Source organism: Apis dorsata, unplaced genomic scaffold (genome assembly GCF_000469605.1).
Source record: "Apis dorsata unplaced genomic scaffold, Apis dorsata 1.3 scaffold_326, whole genome shotgun sequence".
Lineage (NCBI taxonomy): Eukaryota > Metazoa > Arthropoda > Insecta > Hymenoptera > Apidae > Apis > Apis dorsata.
The window spans coordinates 10,143-11,475 of record NW_006263594.1 but is presented as its reverse complement, the minus strand read 5'-3'; the positions used below and the strand labels follow the sequence as shown (position 1 = coordinate 11,475).

The 1,333-nt window shown below is 45.8% G+C and overlaps 1 protein-coding gene across 1 annotated transcript in view; it reads left to right on the top strand.

Annotated features, from left to right (window-relative positions):
- LOC102680131 overlaps positions 1-949 on the top strand; it is a 4,698-nt gene extending 3,749 nt beyond the window's left edge. Inside the window, exon 2 of the mRNA XM_006617740.2 lies at positions 390-949. Coding sequence (XP_006617803.1) covers positions 390-683 — 294 coding nt within the window. The 3' untranslated portion in view covers positions 684-949. The remainder of the gene's footprint in view (positions 1-389) is intronic.
- Positions 950-1,333: the final 384 nt, after the last annotated feature.

The window sequence follows — 1,333 nt, the reverse complement described above, 5'->3', positions numbered from 1 at the left end:
AAAAAAAAAAAAAAGAAACAATTCTATCGCTATTTGAGCGACTTAATTAATCATCACGATTATTGATCGTTCCATCCTCGCAATACCAAAAATATACCTACAAATATCCGCAAATTGTAGATAGTGTAAATAAAATATATGTAATTCCTTTTGTAAATAATGACTGTTCGGAAAGAAACGAGGAGAAAATATATATATCATAGAATTCACGAGTTGATAAATTTTTATAAATCGCTGTTCATTTTCATTCAATCTACATAAAAAAAAAAGAGAAAAAGAGAGAGAGAGAAGGAGGGAGGGGAAGAGAGGTTGATATCGCGAGGGTCAACGATTGTAATATAAAGTAACTCGAATGTTAAACGGAGGAACGATATATTTTCTGTTGGCAGGTGTCAGAATGTTCAAAATCGGAGGGTCCGTCGTTGTCTACCTCACCGGGATCGGACTTCTTGACATCGCCCGCTCATCGTTCGGTCCCTCTCACGTCCCGCCATTTCTCGAGGACGTCCTCGAGGGCGTCCCAGAACTCGTTGCAAAGCCCGAGCAAGAGTACCGGCTCGTCCCCACCGAAAACCGGCAGCTCCAACTCCCTGAACAAGTTTCACAACCGTTTGGTGGACAAGCTGAAAAGGTCGTTGAAGAAGGCTGAGGACACAACGGAGGATCAGAGAAATTTGTCGTGAAACAACCAAGGGGTTTTGGGCCGGCCACCGATTCCCGGCTCGAAACCGATCGAAATAAGGCGCACCTCTGCACCCGTTACCGCGTCCGCGACTATCTACGAGGGGGTTGTACGATCCTGCCCGGATCAATCGTCTTCGGCATGGTAGAGCACACAGAGGAACCGACAATACGCGTAGCTGGCAACAACGACAGGATCGGATCAAAATAATCCCCCTTATCGAATCATTTACGGGTAACAACAACAACAACAAACAACAATAACAACAACACCAACACCAATAACAACAACAATAACAATAACAACGACGACGACGACGACGACGAGGACGATGACGATCGATCGATTTTTGCGCGTGAAACCATGCTCGAGAAACCTCGACGTGACTCGATTCCGAAGAGAGGAGGAGAGCGCGAAGAGAAAGTGGCGCGATCTTCCGCGAGAAGAGGAGAACTTGGATCGCGGGAGAAGAAGAATTCTTGGGAAAAGGAGATCGAGCGGACAAAGAGCGGCCGAGGGTGAAAGATTTTCGTGGATGATGTTCCTACCAGACGAATCCTCCGGTACCTGTACGTTTCTACCGCTCTCTTCTGCGTTTCTTTTGTACAGGCAATTTACAGTGAGAAACTGTGAACGAGATTTTTACCTCGT